Raw genomic sequence first — 20,788 nt, 5'->3', positions numbered from 1 at the left:
AGTCATGGTGCAATGATTAAAAGTTTTAGTCGGAAGTTGGAAAGATAGAATGGTTAAAGTTTTGGTTGGCACCACGATGCAGTGATGAGGAATGGGGATCATCATAATCTTTCTAAGCTATGAGTTGACTAGTGTAGTGTATATCAACAACGTTTATCACTAGCTGAATTATTTGTAGCATAATTTTAAATGTCAAAGAAACAAAACGAGCTTTGAGGGTTGTTTAGTTGATTATAAAGCCTAAGTTTTCATCCCCAACCTGTTCCTTGCCATCAACCCAAACCTTCCACACCTTAAACTAGTTGCTGCCAGACACTCCCGAAACCTAAATGTGCATCCACCAAGAAACTTTTAAGTGTAACCCATTGTACGCAACCAATGAAACGGGAGATTTTCTCCTTGCATCCTCCCCCATAAATGGTTCTTTTCAGAGCCTGAATTCAACATTAATGCCTGAAATACCTTTTTCTCATGCCTTGATACTCAAAGCCATACTTTCTCTCTCTCTTGGCAAAGGACCCACTAGTGTAGTAATTTTGAACAATTGATCCTCCCAAGAAAGGTCCTGGATTCAATCTTAGCATCCGTGTAGTGTGTGTAAGTTTAGCATACTATCGCTCCTCTCAATAAAAAAGGTCCTCAAAAGCCATACTCATGTATTGGATCGTACCAACCACACAAGGACTTCTAGGTAGTAATATACAATCTGTCAGTCAATGGTCTCCAGCACGAAGTTTGTTCCATCTGTTGGACATTTGGAGCTAGCAATGGTCCAAGATGCATTTCTTCAAGTGTCACCTCAAATTACCTTAACTACACTGCCATTGTTCTTCTCACGAAATTATAGTTTCTTCATGAAGTCTTCAATGGTATCAGCAGGGCCAAACATATTCTTCAGTTTGACTTCGTCCCAAAGTAAACGGCATGTTTTATACCTAGGCTTTATCTCTTGACCAATCATCTCCTCAAAGAGAAGATACGCCCACTCGCACTTATTTGATCTGCACAGTCCATGAATTAGAATCGTATAGGTTGAGAGATCGAGACTGAGATGATGTCTATTAACCATGTCATCTAATAGCTTGCTCAAAAAATTGTCTGTTTTGCCAGTTTTAAAGCACATTTTAAGCAATGGATAGTATGTCTGAACATCCGGCTTACATAACCTTGCATTTTCCATCTGCAAGAGGACATCTAAGGCCTTTTGCTCTTCAGCATGATGGCAAAACATGGCAATCATTGTATTGTAAGTTGATGTATTAGGAGGGACCCCCTTCTTAGGCATTTCAACCTCGAATACATGAATAGCGTCTCGTACCCGCCCAGCTCTTCCTAGTGTGTGGATCAGTGAGTTGTAAAATAGTGTATCCGGATCACATCCAGCAGATTTCATTCTCTCATATAATTGCAACGCTTCCTCAAACTCCTCAGACTTAGCTAGATAACACATGACAGAGGTGAAGGTGATAACATTTGGCGGGCACCCCTGAGCTTCCATTTCATCAAACAATTCATAGACCTTAACAAAGTTGTATTGGTGGCAATAAAATAGGATGATGGTTGAGTAACTGATGACACAAGGTCGACAGCCATGTCCCTTCATTTCTTGGATTGTCCAGTGTGCCTCTTCAACTCGTTTGATCTTGCACCAACCATGAATGAAAATGTTAAATGTATGAGCATTTGGCGAGATGTGTGATTTTAGCTCTAAAAAGATTTCACGAGCCTGCTCAACTTTGTTCTCTTTGCAAAGTGTGTCAAGCAACAAGTTCATGGATTCCGTGTTCTTCTCCAATCCAAAACTTCCTAACTCATCAAACATCCTCACAGCATCTTCCCATTTCCCTGCACCAGCAAACCTTCTCATAACCTTACCAACAGTGTTAAGAGTGACCAGATGATCCTGACGCATCTTTTCTAACAAACCCATAATCTTATCCATTTGCCTCATTTTACCCAAAATGTCAACTATCATATCATATGCATCTGGGGTGAGTTTATAGTCAGAGCGTGACTCTGCCCATCTAAACACACCCAATGCAGACTTCCAATCATTCTTAAACCGATGGAACAATTGACCAACAAGTTTATCTGTGAGCTGTATGCTATTGTGTGCTGGATCATGTGATAGAGACTGTAGAATCTCATCGTCAGTGCTACCAACAGATACTTTAGCAATGATAATGTCAAGGTCCGATAGTCTTGTTGGGTCTTCAAATTGTGATGACCCCTGCTGAGAAGACAAAATTGAAGAAAGAGCAGGTGAGCAATTTTCAGAAGACGTATGGAAAAAGGAGCAAGAGTTTGAAGTATTGCTTCGGAAGCGGACACTTTTAAAGCATTTCTGAACATGGAAGATCATGAAGATGTCCCCAGGAAATTCAAAGATTATGTCTTTTAGCTCCTGCACACCAAAAAATAAAATAAAAATGAAGCTTTAGATTGTATATAATCCAATAGAATATCGAGGGAGAAAAAGAAATATAAGGTAGCATTTTATACAGAAATGACAACCTCAGAAACTAAATTAGTATATAAACCTCCCCCTCCCCTAAAGAGCGAAGGACCACAACAACCCTAAACCCATGCATTTCCACCTAAACGCTAAACCCATCAAGAGGTAGACCCAAATAACACAAGGGTGCACTCCCCTGGCCGCAACAGCCCATCATCAGCCTTGATGATACCCACACTAAGAGACTGTCATATTTAAGCATCAACAATACCATGTAAACTAAAACATGAACCTCCAACAGTTAACACATGATCTTACACTGCCCAAAGGCAATGCAGAAAAGGACTTGCAATACAAAGAATGCTTTAAGTCCCCAGATATACATCATGAAAAACAAAATCTGACTTCAATTTAAAAACTGAAATATAAATTATTCAACCTTGAATCAAGTTTATAATACTCTACAATTTTTTGAAGAGAATTATATAATGAAAGACCTGTAGCATTAACAAATACTTTCCAATAAAATTTGTGTGAGTTAGTTCTTGGAAAATTTTCCCTAAAATTAGTCCAGATTTTCCATAAAAGAGCGTATTGGCTAGTAGCAAATTGAAACACAATCAGTGATCCTATTGGCTCAACAAAATAGGGATTTTATACCATAACAAAAAAAGATTTTCCTTGAAAAACTTCAACTGCAATATCAGAACCATACTTGTGGAAAATGTACCAGAAAGCAAGCTATACTTCTCATGATAGTCAACATCTTGCAATGCGTAAGGCAACAAAATAATTGCAAAAGCATGCTGACTGGCACGCGCATTAAAGGGGTACATTCAAAACATATTGTAACTAGCAAAGGACATATATTGTACAATGAAACTTGCTTTTTCGAACTTTACTGAAATCCTCCAAGAAACACATGGAATACATTCATAATAGCTTCTAATATGTTCTTCTTGACTAAGAATAATGCAAGAGCACTGTCATCAAAGAATAATGCAAGAGATCAGGAAGTATAAATTATGTACACCTGAAACGTGAAAAATACAGCATACATACATCTACCAAATGAAGAAATTAAGACCTCACAAGCAAGAAGATAACAACACTGATTTAGCGGCACAATAAAATTATTATTTTAATACCAAGAAATCCACCAATCCGCAAAGTGGACACAGCTTTAAAACTGGGGCCCCCCAACAAACCCTACAAACTTTGGGAGGCGGGAAACACTTGCAAATAGCCAGGTAGGTACCTTTGGGGTTTTCCAACCCCAGACCAGATAGGAGCTCAATACAAAAGGAGGAATAAAATCTAGAACCTTACGAATGGATTGGAAGCTTGGCATCTTAATATTTCCAAGGGCAGAAATAAGAACTAAAACCCAAACTAAATCCTACCAAAAAAGAAGAACCAAGTTCTGTAATCACAATTTCCGGATTGGAAGAATATGAAATTGAAATAATGGTAGTTACATGAGAACAAGATTATACTGTTCAAAGGCACCTTAATTGTAATAAACCAGTGTTTTTAAAGGCATGCCTTCGCGCGCGTCGGAGCGAGGCTGCAGGAAATCGCCCGAGGCGGTCAGCTGTTTCGCGAGTTGCACGTTTAGCGCAGGGAAGGCGTAAGGAGCGTTGCAAGGCGTGGCCAGGCGAGCCAGATCTGGACACTTCTGAACCGGAAGAAATTTTGCGAGTCTGCAAAGTGGCTGCGATTCTGCAGAGGCGCGTTTGTTTTTTAGGTTTATTTTTATGAAACGACGTCGTTTCGATTGCAGTGTTTTAACTTTAAATAGAACGACGTCGTTTCGATTGCGTTTTAAAAAAATCCTAACTGAAACGACGTCGTTTCACTTGGAGTGTTTTGAAGACAAAAAGGGATGTTTCTGTTTTTTTTTTCTTACCTTAATTGTAATAAGGCAAGAAGAGTTAATATCTTTCTTGCCTTTTCTAAGTCCAGCCGGCTGTAGCTTTATTCTACTTACCTATTTTTTATTTTCTAAATTAATATATTAACACATGGACTTATATTATATATATATCTATATATATAAAGCAAAAGGCAGAGAATGGTGAAACATTCAAAATACCAAAAAATGCCATTGGTTAATACAAACATTAAGAATTGAAATTATTAATTAAGTGAGGATAATATGGTAAATTTACACTTTTTCATATTTAAAAATTTTAAAATTAAAAGAAAAATTAGATAATGGATCCTCTTTTTATGGAACACAACTACCCATTATCTTTTTTAATTCTAAAATAAATTTAATTTTTTCTTTTAAAAAGCCTCTTGCAGGCGCGTAAGCGCATGCAAAGAGGCTAGTATACATAAAGCAAAAGGCAGAGAATGGTGAAACATTCAAAATACCAGAAAATGTCCTTAGTTAATTCAAAAATTAAGAATTAAAATTATTAATTCAATGAGGATAATATGGTAAATTCACATTTTTTATATTAAAAAAATTAAAATTAAAAGTTAAATCAAATAATAATTACCCATGTTATCTTTTCTTAATACTAAAAATAATAATAAAAAAAAAAACCAATTGGCAAGGAGCTAGTATGTATATATATTGTATAGTACAACCCTAATTTCTACCCTTACCAGATAATCTCCATCAATTTCAAGAATTCTCTTCATCTTTCGACTGCAAGTAAGCCATGTTATTTTTCTCTCTAATTCTTCGCAACTATAATTTGAAGTTCCATATAATTTTTTTTCAATTTTTTTTCTTCAATATATTAGTTATCTTATTCGTTTATGTGATATAGTATAAATTTGATGTACATGCATCATACTTGTATCTTAGAAATATTAACGGTGTTGTTTTATAGCTATAAATCGAAAAGATCATGTGTGGAAGTATGCAAAAGAAATATATGGGGAAAAATACTTGAGATGCACATTTTGTAATCAAAGATGCAATGGAGAAATTTCTAGACTTAAGCATCATTTGGGTCAAACTCATCATAGTATGCAATCATGTAAGAAAGTTCATGAGCATGTGAAAAAAGAGTATGCCGCAACTTTGAAAAATTTTCAGCTTGAAAAAAGAAAGAAAAATGAAATGCTTAGAGAGATTATGGATGGTTTGTTGCATTCCTAAGAGGACACAAATTAATGTGCAAACAACCAATTAAAAATACCCGCAAGTGCACGAATCTATCGAAGTATAGATTATGTAAGTACGGGGTCGATCCCACGAAGAACTTGTCGGCTTCCTATAAGTTCTAATTTGAGTACATAAAGAACACTTATTTAACACACCACAAATGCACAAATGAAAGAGGGAAACTAGAAATGAGTAAAGAAGTGTAAAAGAAATGGAACAACACAAGAAAACTAGAGAAAAACACAAACAGCACTTTCTATCGCCATTTTATCACCTGTGAACAGTGCCGTGAACAGTGAACAGTGACATGAACAGTACCGTGAACAGTGACGACCGGTCTCGTGAACAGTGACGACCGGTCGTTTTTCGGCAGAGTCGAAATTTCAATAAACGTGTGATGAGCGACCGGTCGTGAACAGTAACGACCGGTCGTTTTTGGGCAGATTCGTTTCTCTGTTTTTCAGTTTCGACCTCTGTCCAGTGTTTTGCCTATAACTTTCCAACCGTACGTCGAAAATTCACGTTCTTTATACGGTTGGATTCAGAACAGAAAATGCAAGAACACAACGCGGACCAAAAGTCCAAAACAATTACGGAAACAAATAAAATTCAGTATCAAAGACACACCACGTATCAAACACACAACTCACACACACATTGGGGGGGGGGTTTTGATTTGTTTCAAGTGACCTATTTCTATTGCATGAAAGTAAATGGACTTTGAATTTAAATGAGAAAGGCAGAGATGAAATATCAAAGAGTGGAATTAAAAAGTAACAAACACTAGGGTTTCGGAATCCACCCTAAACAATTCTACCCAAGTTCATGAATACTCAAGTGATGAACTCTAAACGTGTTGATGAAAATGTTCGCAATCAAGGCCATGGGTCGTGGCTCAAGACGCATTGATTCTCTCTAATATACGTAAAGTGCATGGTTCGTGCTACAATACTTGTGCCCTCCCCATAATCGAACCTAGGTATGGTTCGTACTTTGATTCAATTACAAGGAGAACCCATTAAGTTCAAAGAGAATATGAACATCACAAGAATCCTAATAGCATGGTGTTTACATTAGGTATTCAAGAAACCAATTCACATGGATGATTCTTACTTCATCCATTTATTGCTTAGGATAACATGAAGATACACATAATCCCAACAATCTCAAGAAGCATGCTTTCAAAGATGGCCAACCAAGGAAAAACACACATCAAGGATAGATTAATTTGGTGAATTGGAATTCATCAACAATATCTAGAAATTCATACACTCAAGTATCAAAACAATAAGGTAATCATGTTTAGGGCTTCAACCTAAGCCCTAGCTATAGAGTTTAGTTGCTCATACTTATTTCAAATACAAACTCAAAATGAAATTAGAAAGAGTTTACAGATTTTCAGAAAATGATGAAAGCTTCAAGATCATCAATGGTGGAAGTCTTCTTCTCCACTTTTCTTGGCTGCACCTTGGCTTTCTCCAAGCTCCAAACTCTCCAAAATCTGCTCTCCATCTGTAGAATTCAGAATTGAATTGCTTTCCACGTTCAAAGGCTCCCTCCATCTCTGATTGCCAATTGCTTTTGCTCCTTTTCCCATCTTTTCCTACTCACACTTTTAATATAAAACTCATTCTTTCTCTAAAGCTTTTGCCCATTGTCCCCTTGCCATTATGAAGCATTGACTCACAAAGATGCCAAATACTTCAGAAAATATCTCTTTTACAAAGGTAATTCCTTGTTACCAAGAGTTATGGTAACAAGAAATTAAGATGACACAAAGGAGGTAAAAGCTGGCCAAATCCGGATTTCCAGAGCTGTGGTAACATGCTGGATTGGTTGGATAGGCAATACTTGTCCAATGGAGCTCAAATTTGGATATGTTGTAGTTAACATCCATTGGAACAAATCTCATGAAGATCATGACCTCATCCGAGCACCAGAGCATGTTGATCCCAGGCCAAGAAGTTCACCTACGAAAATGAACAAAAACAGAATTTATAACTAATAATGCACTTTTAGCTCATTTTCATTCCAACCAAGGTAAAATCTAAGAAAACACAAAAAGGAAGTAAAAAGCTATAAAATGTCAAGAACTAACTCAAAATAGTGGGTGAATAACATGAAAAATTATGTATAAAAATGAACCGAACAAACTTCCCAAACTTATCTTTTGTTAGTCCTCGAGCAAAACAGAAACTAAAACAAGACTCGAAACAAACTTTCCGAACACTTTCCAAAGAGAGAGCGACTCATGCAAACGACTCAAAAGTTTTCACAAGAAAAACTCAGTTTAGACATTATTCACAAGGCGGCAAAGTTCAAAACACAACATGCTTAAGTGTAGTAGTGTGATGGCCAAATGGAACTCATTCTCCAATTTCAGTTTTCAGACAACTTCAAAAATCATACCCAGCACAAATGTAACTTCAAATCTCACCTAAGTTGTCCTCTCACAAATGAATCACTCGGAAGAGGGTTACAATGCATCACTCAATAATAGACATGAGAATAGAGTTAAACCATAAGGGACTTAACTCAAAATTAGCAAGCTGAAAAACATGCATGAATATGATCTCAAGAAGGATGCTAAACACTTAAAAGAAGAATGTGTGCAATTCAACCACATGACATCTAGGATCAATTTAGGTCTTTATTATAGGTTGTAATGGGGCTAAGGGTGTAAGGTGAGTAAGAAATGAAGGATAAGGATACAACAAAGTCCAAGGAACTCACAATGTAAGAGCATATAATCGTTGACTAAAAGACTTTGAAACATCACGCTTGAAATTTTCATTCTTTTATTTTATTTTTTTTTGGGTGATCAAATAGACCACAAAGCCTTATACCTCCACTAATTATGATTCACACTCCTTCCTTCCATTTGAACAACCAAGAAACATGGAATTGAATTTGAAACCATCGCCACTTAACCACGACTTTTCTCTTTTCTTTCACCCTTTTTTTTTTTTTTTTGAAAGTAATAACCCTTCCCAAACTTAGCATGAAAAACACATCTAAATTAAAGCTCACGAGTTCCTTAGAAAGGTAAATTCTTGTTTTTCAGGCTAAGGCTAGAAGTAATAACTGGTTACTTGAAAGAAAAGGCATACATATAGGCTCAAGGTGGTTAACAATGGAAAATCATGCTTAAGCATGCATAGGGTTAGCTTGAAAGGCACAAACGGTCCAAAGAGGGCCTTAATATCATTTCTCAAATGTCATGTAATCAAATTGCACAAGAATGAGTAACTTTTAAGTGCTCAACCAAATCAATGAATAATGAGATCAAACAACAACTCAGATGACAAGAAAAGTGGAATATGTGTATAACACTCATGAATTGAAGCACAAGGCTCAAAGCTCACATTATATGGTTATACAAGTCTAATTCATGCTTGATACAATTCTTTGGATCATGCAAGTCCCTCAACTGGAGAATTATGAAACAAATGGCAAGTGCGTAGAGGGTTTCAAACATATCATGCTAGAACGATGCCATTTAGTGAATAACAAATTTTTTAATTTTTTTTTTAATTTATTTTTTTTAGAGCATTTTCAATCAAGTCATTTAAACATTCATCACAATCTCATCATATATGTCCGGAAAGTGACTTGAAAACACAAAGACTCAAAACTGAAAAGAAAACAGAACAAATTAAAGCAAGAATTAAAGCGAAACGAAAAAGACTTGCTATCCCTTCCCAAACTTAGAAATAAACATTGTCCTCAATGTTAAAGAATTCAGGCATCAACAACGTTATAACAAGAATTAAAGGGAATAAAGCAGTTAAATACAAGAACAAACACGAAAAAACAACTACAACATGGTTGCAAAAACAAAAACAAAAACGAAACCAAACAGAAACAAATAAAACAGTAAGCCCTAACAACAGTCTTACACATGCAGAAATCCAACCCAATGAAACGCAAAAACCAAATGAAGGCCCAACCCAAACGAAAGCCCAAAAGCGAAGAAAGTAAATAAAACAAAGAAACCAAGTCAGAAGCACAAAGAGCGAGGACTCAGTAAAATAGAAAAAGTGGGCCCTGAAGTCTCGACACCTGTGAGTCACGGGAAACAAAGGGAGAGACGTGTCGACAAGCAGAGGTCTCTCTCACGGTCCCAAGCCAGAATTATTGGCTTCATAGGAAGGCGTGACGACTTTCGTTTCTCAAAAACGCTGAAAGGCGGAACTGTAATTAAAGGGGTTGGGGACCAGGTGAAAACGCAGAAGCGCAGTGGCTAGGGTTATGTAAAAACTAACTATATAAAAGAAGAGGAGAAAGAGTTGGGGAAAAACACACAAACGTAGAAACACACAACAGAGGAAAGAAAGAACAAAAGAAAAGAAAGTTCAAATGGCTTCTTCCTACCCATTCTCGCTGGATCTCAACCTAGCTCCACCGACTCAGACTCGGGGCCAAGCAGTGGCACCAGTGTGGATGCCCTACTTTGCCTCTGCACGGGGGCACGTGACAGTGAATGACTCGATACTGCTGGACAACGATGTTGCCCTTGGAGTTGCTAGAAATCTAGTAACTCCCAAGGATATACGGGTGCTGGGATCAAGGGATGACAACCGGGTCGTGAGCGATGCTCTGGCACTAAGCGTGCAAAGCACCGCAACAGTCGCAAGTGTGGGTCATCGCCTACTTGCGAAGTCCCATGAGGTGGAGGTGCTGAGAGGTCAGTTGGCGGCGGAGCGAAGTATGGTGGAAGAATGCCAGAGTATTATTAAAAGCTTAAAAAGGGAAAGGGCAAGGATAGTGGAGGTGAATCGACACCAGCTGGAGGCGTTGCGGGAAGAGAACAAAAATCTCTCAAAGATGGTAAGTGTTTACGCCCATGACATGAGAAAGCAGCTGGAGGACCTGGACCAACCGGGTAAACGCAAGAAAACAGATCGCGAGAGTAGGTATGCTCAAGCTAAGAGTGCGATCTTTGGGAGCTCGAGTGATGAGCCCCAAGAGGCTGTGCGTGAAGCCCCGGAAGAGGATAGCCATAGGGCTAAGCTCAAAGGTCCAATGGCCGAGACACCGAGCACTGTGAAAGAATAATTTCTAATGTATTAGTGGTGTGCCTGGTTGTCTTTGCCCTTTCCGTGTATTTTATTTTATTTTATTTTATTTTAAATTTTAAATTTCTCGTTTCCGGAAATAAAAAGAAAAGAAAGTTGCAAAAGACAAAGAAGAAAAACAAAACGCACTTCCCCAAACCGGAATAAAAGGAATGCGACAAACGAAAAAGACACAAATCACATTTCCCCAACTGAAATAAAACAAAAACGACAAACTGAAAAGAAATCAAAACATAATGCACCAGAAAACAGGGAGGAAAAGAAAGCAAAGCGAAAGTAGAAATGCTTCCCCTTTTAACCGGACGCAACCGCAAATTGCGCAGGAAATGCAAAGTGGTGTCGGCTCCCTTATGAGCATATGGCTATTTAAACCACTTCTCGGTTGAAAGAAGGAGCATCCTGGATTTCAACCTGCAAACTCAAGAAAAACCATCAAAAAGCCCAGACAGAAAAATCAATGGCATCCCCAGATATGCTTGTTGATGACCTTAACCTTGAGTTGTCCCTTGCACCACCAAATGCCCAGACACGGGCTCCTCCAAACCTTATCTTCCCAAACTGACACGGGCTCCTCCAAACCTTATCTTCCCAAACTCCTCATACCATCATGGTTCGGCCTCGAACTTCTCTGAGGTGGTGCCGCGTAGGGCAGTAATGCCGGAGGGCATGACTGTCAGCAGACTGACAGTTGCAGATCATCTGCATGTGGCGCAGAGGTCTGACCAGATGGCAGTGGACGAGTCCCACAATCTAACCGTGCTCAACGCGGTCTCGGCCACAAATTTGGGCATGCGCCTACTGGCAAGAACACGAGAGTGCGGGGCACTGAGTGAGGAGGTGGCGGCCCTGAAAGCTCTGGTGGCGGACCTGCAGAAGCGGCTCTACAGTGCCAACCAGCATGTAGAGATGCTGCAAAAAAGGAATGATGATCATGTAGAGCTGCTGCAGATTCTACAAGCAAGAACAGAAAGAGGCAATTAGTAGAAGCCTCAGGTGGCGCAGAATGCAACAATGAACGTGTGATTAGGAATTTTATGTATGCATTTTCAAGTTTATAAATGTAATCACATGTTATGAAATGGAATAAGCATTTGAGCCAAAGTTCAGAGTGTGCAATCATGAAGCAATCTACTTCCCAAACTTACTAACAAAATAGAAACACAAACAAATAAAAGAAAGAAAGAGTAAGAAAAACAAAGAGAAACAACAAGAAATTCGAAATTACCTTGGTTGGAAAATTGTAACCCTAACACAAAAATTAAATAAATAAAATTAAATAAAAGAAAGTTTGAGTCTAGAGAAACTCCACTTTGAAGCGATTAGGACGACAACAAACTTCTTCTATTCACCTTGGGTTGCCTCCCAAGAAGCGCTAAGTTTAAAGTCTTTTGCCGGACTTCCAACATACCATGGTCACTTAGGGGGTTTTGGCTCAATCGCCTCCTTGTGCCGAACATGAAGTTTCTTCAAATCTCTTTGCCATCTAATCAACCCATTTCGTATTCTTTTCTTTTTATGCACATGAGTAGATTTCAAAAGCAATTTTAAGCGCTTTTCAATACGTGGATTAGATGGAGGAGGCACATATTTAGGATCGGGTGGCCTTCTCATTTGAGTAGAAGGAATGACATTGAACATATGATTGGTACTTGGAACATGGATGCTCAGCTTGTCTTCCTCTAGTACTTCAAAAATAGAATAAGACATTAGATTAATTGAAGCACCTAAATCAATTAAAGGTTTCTCAAACAATTTATCATCAATTATACAAGGAATTGTGAAACTTCCTGGATCTTGTAAATTGGGAGGAAGCTTCCTTTGCAAAACAGCAGAAACCTCTTCCGTTAATGCAACAGTTTCGTATTCCTTGAGCTTGTTTGCATCCAAGAGAGGAATGTTGATTTGCACCTGCTTGAAAGTTTCCAATATGTCCTTGGCATGTTGATTTTTCCTAGAACTCATCAACCTGTGAGGAAAAGGAGCATGTAAGATATCTTCATCAGTAGGTTCATGACATACCTTCTCCTTTCTTGCCCTTCTTGCAATTTCATGCTTTGGGATCCACTCAGGTGAAGATGCTGCTTGTTTATTTTCCTCTATGTTGATTTCATCCTTTTCCTTAAGCTCAGTCACTTGTTCAACCTGCATTTCATCAACATTGTGAATCAAATTTTTAGAACCATCAATTTCACCAATTACCTTACCAGTTCTCAAGGTAACTGCTTGAACATGCTCACGCCCATTTGGTATCACTGTTTGCCTAGGCATCATCCTAGCTTCCCTTTGACTCAAAGCTGTGACAATTTGCCCCACTTGATTTTCTAGATTGGCAATGGCCTTATCCATTTTCTGCATGTGAGTATCATTCCTCTGCATGTGAGTGTCATTCCTCTGCATGATGAAACTCTCTGTGTTTCTAACCATTGAAGCAACAATTTCTTCCAAAGTTGGTCCTTGAGGTGGTTGGTGAGATTGACTAAGTGGTGGTGGATTATAATATTGGGGTTGACCATAAGGTGGACAAGTATTATGTTGGCCTTGATATGGTTGATATGACACTTGTTGAAAATTTGGATTGTCGGTCCACCAGAAGTTTGAATGATTTCTCCACTCCGGATTGTATGTTTGTCGAAAATATTCATTCATAGGCAACTCATTATGAAATGAGCCAAAAACATTTGCTTCCTCCATCACAAATTTATTGGAGTATTCTTACATAGTAAGTTCCACAATTTCAGTTGCGGCTGCCATTGGAGATGGTGGAGATGACTCCTCGGATGTTCCTGTAAGAAAAAGAAACAAAAACAAATCAAGATAAAATGAAACAACAATCAATAAACAAAAATAAAACTAAGTACTCTAAACATACTCAAACAAAACAGATAAGCAACCGTGCCAGTTCCTCGGCAACGGCGCCAAAAATTGTTGCATTCCTAAGAGGACACAAATTAATGTGCAAACAACCAATTAAAAATACCCGCAAGTGCACGAATCTATCGAAGTATAGATTATGTAAGTACGGGGTCGATCCCACGAAGAACTTGTCGGCTTCCTATAAGTTCTAATTTGAGTACATAAAGAACACTTATTTAACACACCACAAATGCACAAATGAAAGAGGGAAACTAGAAATGAGTAAAGAAGTGTAAAAGAAATGGAACAACACAAGAAAACTAGAGAAAAACACAAACAGCACTTTCTATCGCCATTTTATCACCTGTTTATCACCTGTGAACAGTGCCGTGAACAGTGAACAGTGACATGAACAGTGACATGAACAGTACTGTGAACAGTGAACAGTGACGACCGGTCTCGTGAACAGTGACGACCGGTCGTTTTTCGGCAGAGTCGAAATTTCAATAAACGTGTGATGAGCGACCGGTCGTGAACAGTAACGACCGGTCGTTTTTGGGCAGATTCGTTTCTCTGTTTTTCAGTTTCGACCTCTGTCCAGTGTTTTGCCTATAACTTTCCAACCGTACGTCGAAAATTCACGTTCTTTATACGGTTGGATTCAGAACAGAAAATGCAAGAACACAACGCGGACCAAAAGTCCAAAACAATTACGGAAACAAATAAAATTCAGTATCAAAGACACACCACGTATCAAACACACAACTCACACACACATTGGGGGGGGGGTTTTGATTTGTTTCAAGTGACCTATTTCTATTGCATGAAAGTAAATGGACTTTGAATTTAAATGAGAAAGGCAGAGATGAAATATCAAAGAGTGGAATTAAAAAGTAACAAACACTAGGGTTTCGGAATCCACCCTAAACAATTCTACCCAAGTTCATGAATACTCAAGTGATGAACTCTAAACGTGTTGATGAAAATGTTCGCAATCAAGGCCATGGGTCGTGGCTCAAGACGCATTGATTCTCTCTAATATACGTAAAGTGCATGGTTCGTGCTACAATACTTGTGCCCTCCCCATAATCGAACCTAGGTATGGTTCGTACTTTGATTCAATTACAAGGAGAACCCATTAAGTTCAAAGAGAATATGAACATCACAAGAATCCTAATAGCATGGTGTTTACATTAGGTATTCAAGAAACCAATTCACATGGATGATTCTTACTTCATCCATTTATTGCTTAGGATAACATGAAGATACACATAATCCCAACAATCTCAAGAAGCATGCTTTCAAAGATGGCCAACCAAGGAAAAACACACATCAAGGATAGATTAATTTGGTGAATTGGAATTCATCAACAATATCTAGAAATTCATACACTCAAGTATCAAAACAATAAGGTAATCATGTTTAGGGCTTCAACCTAAGCCCTAGCTATAGAGTTTAGTTGCTCATACTTATTTCAAATACAAACTCAAAATGAAATTAGAAAGAGTTTACAGATTTTCAGAAAATGATGAAAGCTTCAAGATCATCAATGGTGGAAGTCTTCTTCTCCACTTTTCTTGGCTGCACCTTGGCTTTCTCCAAGCTCCAAACTCTCCAAAATCTGCTCTCCATCTGTAGAATTCAGAATTGAATTGCTTTCCACGTTCAAAGGCTCCCTCCATCTCTGATTGCCAATTGCTTTTGCTCCTTTTCCCATCTTTTCCTACTCACACTTTTAATATAAAACTCATTCTTTCTCTAAAGCTTTTGCCCATTGTCCCCTTGCCATTATGAAGCATTGACTCACAAAGATGCCAAATACTTCAGAAAATATCTCTTTTACAAAGGTAATTCCTTGTTACCAAGAGTTATGGTAACAAGAAATTAAGATGACACAAAGGAGGTAAAAGCTGGCCAAATCCGGATTTCCAGAGCTGTGGTAACATGCTGGATTGGTTGGATAGGCAATACTTGTCCAATGGAGCTCAAATTTGGATATGTTGTAGTTAACATCCATTGGAACAAATCTCATGAAGATCATGACCTCATCCGAGCACCAGAGCATGTTGATCCCAGGCCAAGAAGTTCACCTACGAAAATGAACAAAAACAGAATTTATAACTAATAATGCACTTTTAGCTCATTTTCATTCCAACCAAGGTAAAATCTAAGAAAACACAAAAAGGAAGTAAAAAGCTATAAAATGTCAAGAACTAACTCAAAATAGTGGGTGAATAACATGAAAAATTATGTATAAAAATGAACCGAACATGGTTCACGAGGAGGGGCTCAGAGTATGGAAACTTCATTGGATAAAGAATATGGAATCCTCGGTACTAAGAGTGTTGCAGTTGATGAGGCTCTTAGAGCACAACCTAAATCAAAAGGACCAATGGATAGATTTATCACTTTAGAAGCTCGGCAAAGTACATTAAATTCAGCATACAAATAAAAAAAAAGAAAGGAAGTTTGTCGAAAAAATGGTCGTTTTTTCTTCTCTAGAGCACTCCCATTTAATATTGTAAATGATCCAAATTGGCTACTTATGGTGGAAGGGATTGCCGCATATTGTAAATTAGTTTCATATAATCGAAGCTTCAGGTTCGAACATTTGGATTCAATAATGAAGTAATACTTGTGCTTTGAACTCTATATTTACATTTACATAAATGTAAATATGTGTAATCTCTATTATTGATCTAGCTCGTTTCTTTGGCCAAAGATTTTTGAGTCGCATATTCTAAGCATTCTCCTTCTTTACTGAAGGTAGAAATCCCTTGTAATACACTCACATGTCTCCATGAATTGATCATGAACCCTAGTCATATTTTTGGGTTATGCCCAGAGGAACACAATGCTTCAACATGGCTAAGGGCCCACGATACTTCCATGAGACAACTCGTGGTGCCTCAGGTCAATGACTAATTTGCACTATTCCAACTTGAGAGATCATGATTGACATGTAAGTAGAACTTCCATTCAAGTTCTCTCTGTTGATCATGTTTAGTGAATTCATTCACTATTGAACACCCATACACTTATCTTAGTGTCTCCATACGAACAACTCGAGACCGGTTATCCTCCTGATTGAGCAGATACATCGCATGATAGCCCTTGTGGATTATCAATGCCCAGTTGATTATCTTATGACCACAAACCATTTAGGATATGGATATGGTACAGAAAGGTTTCCTGAACTTAACTTCTTTAAGTCACTTTCTATGTCTCACGATCCACGGCCTTGTTGGTTAAGTAAATTACTAAGATTATTACTCAAAACAACATAATGCCCTTAATTAATTAGGTGAAATATCATTAGAGTTTACATTTCATGATTGGCTCTATGGCGTACTTCTAACAGACCCAAACTTCCTTCCATCCACCCTTCTCTATTCGAGTCCTTATACCACACCTGCAACGTCGACGATTGCTTCCATCGCACTCCAAATTTGAAACCCATCCTCCCTTCCCCATCCCCTTTCTCTCTCACACATATATTAGAGATGGGAAACCTCAAAAGCTAGTACAGAGAATTCTCCTTAGCAGCTTCAAGACAATTAAGCCAACCTGATCCAAATATGACCCATACCCAACAAAACAACCCTAGATTCAGTTATGGGTTGTGCATATAAAGACGAGAAGAGAGAGAGAGGAAGAAACGGGGAGAGAGGGTTCGCAGAGGGGGGGCTGGGGGACTGATTTGGTTCTGGGTTCACCCCCGGGGGAGAGGGGGGGAGGGATGTTCGAACTTTCATGACTCTTGTAAAAAATGCTCTCATAGTATGTTAGGCAACCACCGGCTTCAAAAGCTTAAACTGTTCTGGCATACATCAATATGCATAACATCCAAAGTGAATTTAAGGGATTATGGCGTTAAAGATTAAAATAAAATAAAATTAGAGAGTGAGAGAGAACAATTTGTACTATGAAACCATAGATATTGACATGACTTTGTCGATATCTATGGTTTTATTAGGGTAACCCTGAACTTTCAAAAGTTCAATCCCCTTTATTAGGGTAACCCCAAAGCACGCATATGTAGTAACATGATTTTTATTAGGGTAACCCCAAAGCACTGTCATGACATCCTGCTTAAGTTCGAAGTATATAGTTTTGTCCCTTTGGAGGCAAAGTTTGAGAGCATTGTTCTAAAAAAATTTGGGTGCTTTCCTTCTCAGCATGCTTTTTGAAGAAGTTAGAAAGCTAAAACATCCGGGGTGAGGCAATTAACACATTAATTTGAGTGGAGAATAAAACCTGGCTGCATTTCTCAACACTGACTTTACCAATAAGTAACTTGTATTTTTTCGTGTTGGCATGACCTCTTTCGTAGGTTTACAAATCATATTGAACAAACAAGGAAAAAAAAAAAAGAAACTACATCCATGCGTCAACAAGAAACTCATAGAATACATTACTTCTGACAAAGAGAGCACAACTATGAAAACAGATTATGCCTTTGCTTTTCCAGCCTGGAGAGATTGAGCCCTCTGTTGTAATTTTAACATCTGCAAGACAACATATCCAATGGAAGCAATTAATATTGAAATATATGTCTACATTGGTTAAGAATGGTGTTAACTTGTAGTTATGACCCTTTGCAGAGTACAACCTAGTCAACTTCAAAACGAGGAGGTGAAAGGAGAGGCACAAAACCAATGCAACAATTTAATTGTACACTTTCTGAAATTAATTCTTCTAATACCATAGATATATTACCACAACCCAATCAAAGTCAAAAGTTCGTACGAATGGCTATGGCATTATACGAGAGCATTTAAGATACACAGAAACAAGGAAGAATACAAACCATTTCTTTCTTGCTATTTTGCTTCTCTTCCAAATCTTGAAGAGTAGCATCAAGCCGCTTCCTATTGCACAGAATGAATACCAGTTTCAGTGTCTAACATATGCCAGACAAGTTTCGTATGAATATGATTATGATGATCAAGAAAAAGATAGGAAAAAAAATTGAGAAATTTATGGTCTACAAAAGCATATAACTGGTATGAGATCCATCTAGCAATTCCCGCGAAAAAGGTTTCTCAAGATAAGCTTATGCACAGAATACACAGCTTCAGAGAAAGACACCAAAACCTGGTTATAATTGAACTCAATACCCAATTTATTCATCCCTCTCCACTTTTTTGGAATTTAACCAAACAGTCCCATTTCTTTAGATATTTATTTCTTAGGCCCACAATCACATATATGAAGGTAATAGGCATATGAATACATTGAACATCCTCTTATGAAATAATGGACATCCTTCACTGCAAATGTGAACATAACTCATTCCAGTGAACAGAGACCCCTACACATCATTTTGTGAAAACTCAGTACTAGTACGTCTTGCTTTATAATAAGCAATTCAACATCCATAAAATTGATAGCTATCAGCTACAATTACAAAAACTTTGTTCTAAAGATTTGGTTCTTGAGAAGGCAGAGCTGCATTTTGCTTTATGCTATTGCACTCTTGGTCCTTCCCCATTCGGTGGGGAGAAATTTACCCTCAAAGAAGCTCGTTGATGGTTTGGCCCTTATACAACATATCATAAATCGTATATATTTGATATGGAAACTGTGTACCATATGCAGTTTCAGAAAAGAAAAGGCTTTAGTTAGATTCGTTACGTTCCATTTAAAAATTTCACTTTCCAGCATTAAGATCAATGATCAAGGGCTATCATTTAACATAGATTAGTTATAACTTTAAATTTACCAAAAATTTATTAAATTGGTTTGACCAAACCAATTTCAACACTCGATCTAAACTCTCACTTTTCTCACAAAATTCTGAAATTGTTCACACGAAAAAATACAAGAGTTACTTATTGATAAAGTCAGTGTTGAGAAATGCAGCCGGGTTTATTCTCCATTCGGGTCGTTTTCATCAAATAGATGCTAAACTAACAACAATAATCCATAAAGTTAAAATTTGAAATGATAAACTAAACTAGTGCAAATATTGCAAGTGCAGAGTACAAACCATAATATTATGTATATACATATATAATAAACAAATGAAACAGAAACATACAGTTCAGCAGAGATGTATTCGATTCTCTTGCGCACATTGGCCCTAGCCTCTGCTAAATCCTGCTTCACAAGAACCGGACCGATCAATTTGAAAACATTGGCGTCTTCGCTCAGGAGATCCAATTCCTACAAACAGAAGCAATCATATTAGTATTCAATCCAATAGTAAATCACTAACCAATAACCATGAGATTATAAACACTACAACAAAGCCCACTAGCTTCCAACTAAATGAAAATTTTGCAAATACATCAGATATCAGGTAATCACTTTAGCAGAAAATCACTTCAAGTATTCTGAAAAAAGAAAAAGCTATTTAAATGAAATTTAGCGTCTCAGCTTATGTAAAAATCATAACAAGAGCTGACTTCGTTTTCCCGGTAACCAAACAGAAAATAGAGAAAGCACAATCAAGACAGAAGGTGACCTTGAGAACGAGCTCGTTCTCGCCCAGCTGAATAGTGAACTTCTTTCTCACTTGGTGATTCTTCGAAATATCTGAAAGAGCGAATGCCATGTTAGGGTTTTACATATTAAGTATAAGTGTGAATGCATACAGCTACGACTTGCCTTTCTGGATTTTGCTGAGATCGTTAGCTTTGGCCTCCAATTCGCGCTGAAGCTCTCGAAGACCTGACGACGACGCCATTGTTTTTGCTGCTGTTGTTACATATATTCCTTTGTCTTCTGATCAGTAGCAGCTTAGGTCTTTCTCTCTCCCTTTTCTTCGGTTTCTTTGTTGCAGATCCAATTCAGTATGCTTTTGGGTGTGGAGTTCTGTTGGGCCTTCATTCAATCCTGTAAGATTTAGGTCCAGATCTTGGGCTTGCGTTCTTTAAAATTCTCTCTGACCCATGTAGCCGTGAAAGCAATCAGAACCCTTTTCTTATCTTATATTTAGGGTGGTGTTAAACGAACATTTTTAGATTCGTTTAACAGCACCCTATATTTAAGATCTAAAAACAACATATAATAGGTTGTGTTGGCTAAATCATCTAGCCAAAAAATGCAAACAAAGATTGAAAGTTGCAGAGAATAAATCGTTCAATAAAAATAAATGAAAATGAAAACACAGATAGGAAGTAACACTTTTGAAGATTTGGGCTCATTTGGGACTGTTTCTCTAGGAAGTACTTCTTCTCATAAGCGCTTCTAACAAAAGCGCTTTTATTATAAAAATATTGAATTTTCATACAAAATTAAAATGCTTCGTGGAAAAGCACGTGGGAGTGCTTC

The 20,788-nt window shown here is 37.8% G+C and overlaps 2 protein-coding genes across 3 annotated transcripts; both read right to left on the bottom strand.

Annotated features, from left to right (window-relative positions):
- Positions 1–139: 139 nt before the first annotated feature.
- LOC110769666 (Tetratricopeptide repeat (TPR)-like superfamily protein) lies at positions 140–4,182 on the bottom strand. Of its 2 annotated transcripts, none has more exons than XM_021973690.2 (2): positions 3,965–4,182; positions 140–2,404 (listed from the first exon to the last, which is right to left on the bottom strand). In XM_021973690.2, the coding sequence occupies exon 2, from the start codon at positions 2,360–2,362 to the stop codon at positions 842–844; it is 1,521 nt and encodes a 506-aa protein (XP_021829382.1). In that variant the 5' UTR covers positions 2,363–2,404; positions 3,965–4,182; the 3' UTR covers positions 140–841. The 2 variants fall into 2 exon arrangements, with proteins under 2 accessions (XP_021829382.1, XP_021829383.1); XM_021973691.2 differs by having other exon boundaries at positions 4,001–4,182.
- Positions 4,183–17,748: 13,566 nt separating this feature from the next.
- On the bottom strand, positions 17,749–20,349 carry LOC110769659 (prefoldin subunit 6). Its single transcript, XM_021973682.2, has 5 exons — positions 20,123–20,349; positions 19,980–20,050; positions 19,554–19,678; positions 18,321–18,381; positions 17,749–18,018 (listed from the first exon to the last, which is right to left on the bottom strand). Exons 1-5 carry the CDS (start codon positions 20,199–20,201, stop codon positions 17,962–17,964), a joined length of 393 nt encoding a protein of 130 aa, XP_021829374.1. The 5' UTR covers positions 20,202–20,349; the 3' UTR covers positions 17,749–17,961.
- Between the last annotated feature and the right edge of the window lie 439 nt (positions 20,350–20,788).

The sequence above is a fragment of the Prunus avium genome, chromosome 3 (assembly GCF_965620075.1).
Source record: "Prunus avium chromosome 3, drPruAviu1.hap1.1, whole genome shotgun sequence".
Lineage (NCBI taxonomy): Eukaryota > Viridiplantae > Streptophyta > Magnoliopsida > Rosales > Rosaceae > Prunus > Prunus avium.
Note: the sequence above shows the minus strand (reverse complement) of the source record. Positions and strands in the feature narration are given on the sequence as shown.

Coding starts and splice junctions, on each gene's coding strand:
- LOC110769659 (XM_021973682.2), bottom strand. CDS start 20,201: ATGGCGTCGTCGTCAGGTCTTCGAGAGCTTCAGCGCGAATTGGAGGCC. Junction 20,051..20,122: donor TCTCAGCAAAATCCAGAAAG/GCAAGTCGTAGC, acceptor TCGCTCTTTCAG/ATATTTCGAAGAATCACCAA. Junction 18,382..19,553: donor GAATACATCTCTGCTGAACT/GTATGTTTCTGT, acceptor TCTGTGCAATAG/GAAGCGGCTTGATGCTACTC.
- LOC110769666 (XM_021973690.2), bottom strand. CDS start 2,362: ATGATCTTCCATGTTCAGAAATGCTTTAAAAGTGTCCGCTTCCGAAGC.